The sequence below is a fragment of the Ceratina calcarata genome, unplaced genomic scaffold (assembly GCF_001652005.2).
Source record: "Ceratina calcarata isolate Rehan_Ccalc_2016 unplaced genomic scaffold, ASM165200v1 scaffold542.2, whole genome shotgun sequence".
Lineage (NCBI taxonomy): Eukaryota > Metazoa > Arthropoda > Insecta > Hymenoptera > Apidae > Ceratina > Ceratina calcarata.
This window is the reverse complement of record NW_017176589.1, coordinates 28,047-28,540: the sequence shown is the minus strand read 5'-3', so window position 1 is coordinate 28,540 and position 494 is coordinate 28,047. Positions and strand designations below refer to the sequence as shown.

Here is a 494-nt window from a genome sequence, read left to right as displayed (position 1 = left end):
GTTAAAAATGAATGAATATTTCAATGTTCATGAGGAATTATTTAAAAAGAAAAATGGTTTTTGTTGGATTCTGTCATAGTTACCTGAAGTTGATCCTTTGATATTCCGAAGAATGTGAAATCTTCGTCATAAACAGGGTCCCTGGTGTTCCTCAGCACTCTGGTCTTCGCCTGATGCTGCTTATCAGGCAACAGTTTCAGTTTAACGTAGGGATCACTGGTCGCATTTTGCTCCCTCGCGGGCAACCCGTTGCATCTGACCACGGTCACTCTGAGCTCGTTCTGCTCACTGACGTAACGCAATTTGAATACCAATTGGCCGAGATTATCCTTGTTGTTATCCGTAGCGTGATTCTTCTCGCGCTCCGTCTTCTCGTTGTTTTCAATCTCCGCCTTGTCCCGCTCGTTCTCGATGCTCAACGTCACTTCGCCCGAAGGCGTTTGAGCCGGAGTGCCTGCGATCAATTAAACATCAGCAACAACTCTCCCTTAAAT

At 45.3% G+C, this 494-nt stretch overlaps 1 protein-coding gene across 1 annotated transcript in view; it reads right to left on the bottom strand.

Annotated features, from left to right (window-relative positions):
* The window catches only part of Syt4 (Synaptotagmin 4), a 5,168-nt gene that overhangs the window by 2,088 nt on the left and 2,586 nt on the right, over nt 1-494 (bottom strand). The window contains exon 2 of the mRNA XM_026816785.1: nt 84-463. Within this exon, the coding sequence (XP_026672586.1) occupies nt 84-463 (380 nt within the window). The remainder of the gene's footprint in view (nt 1-83; nt 464-494) is intronic.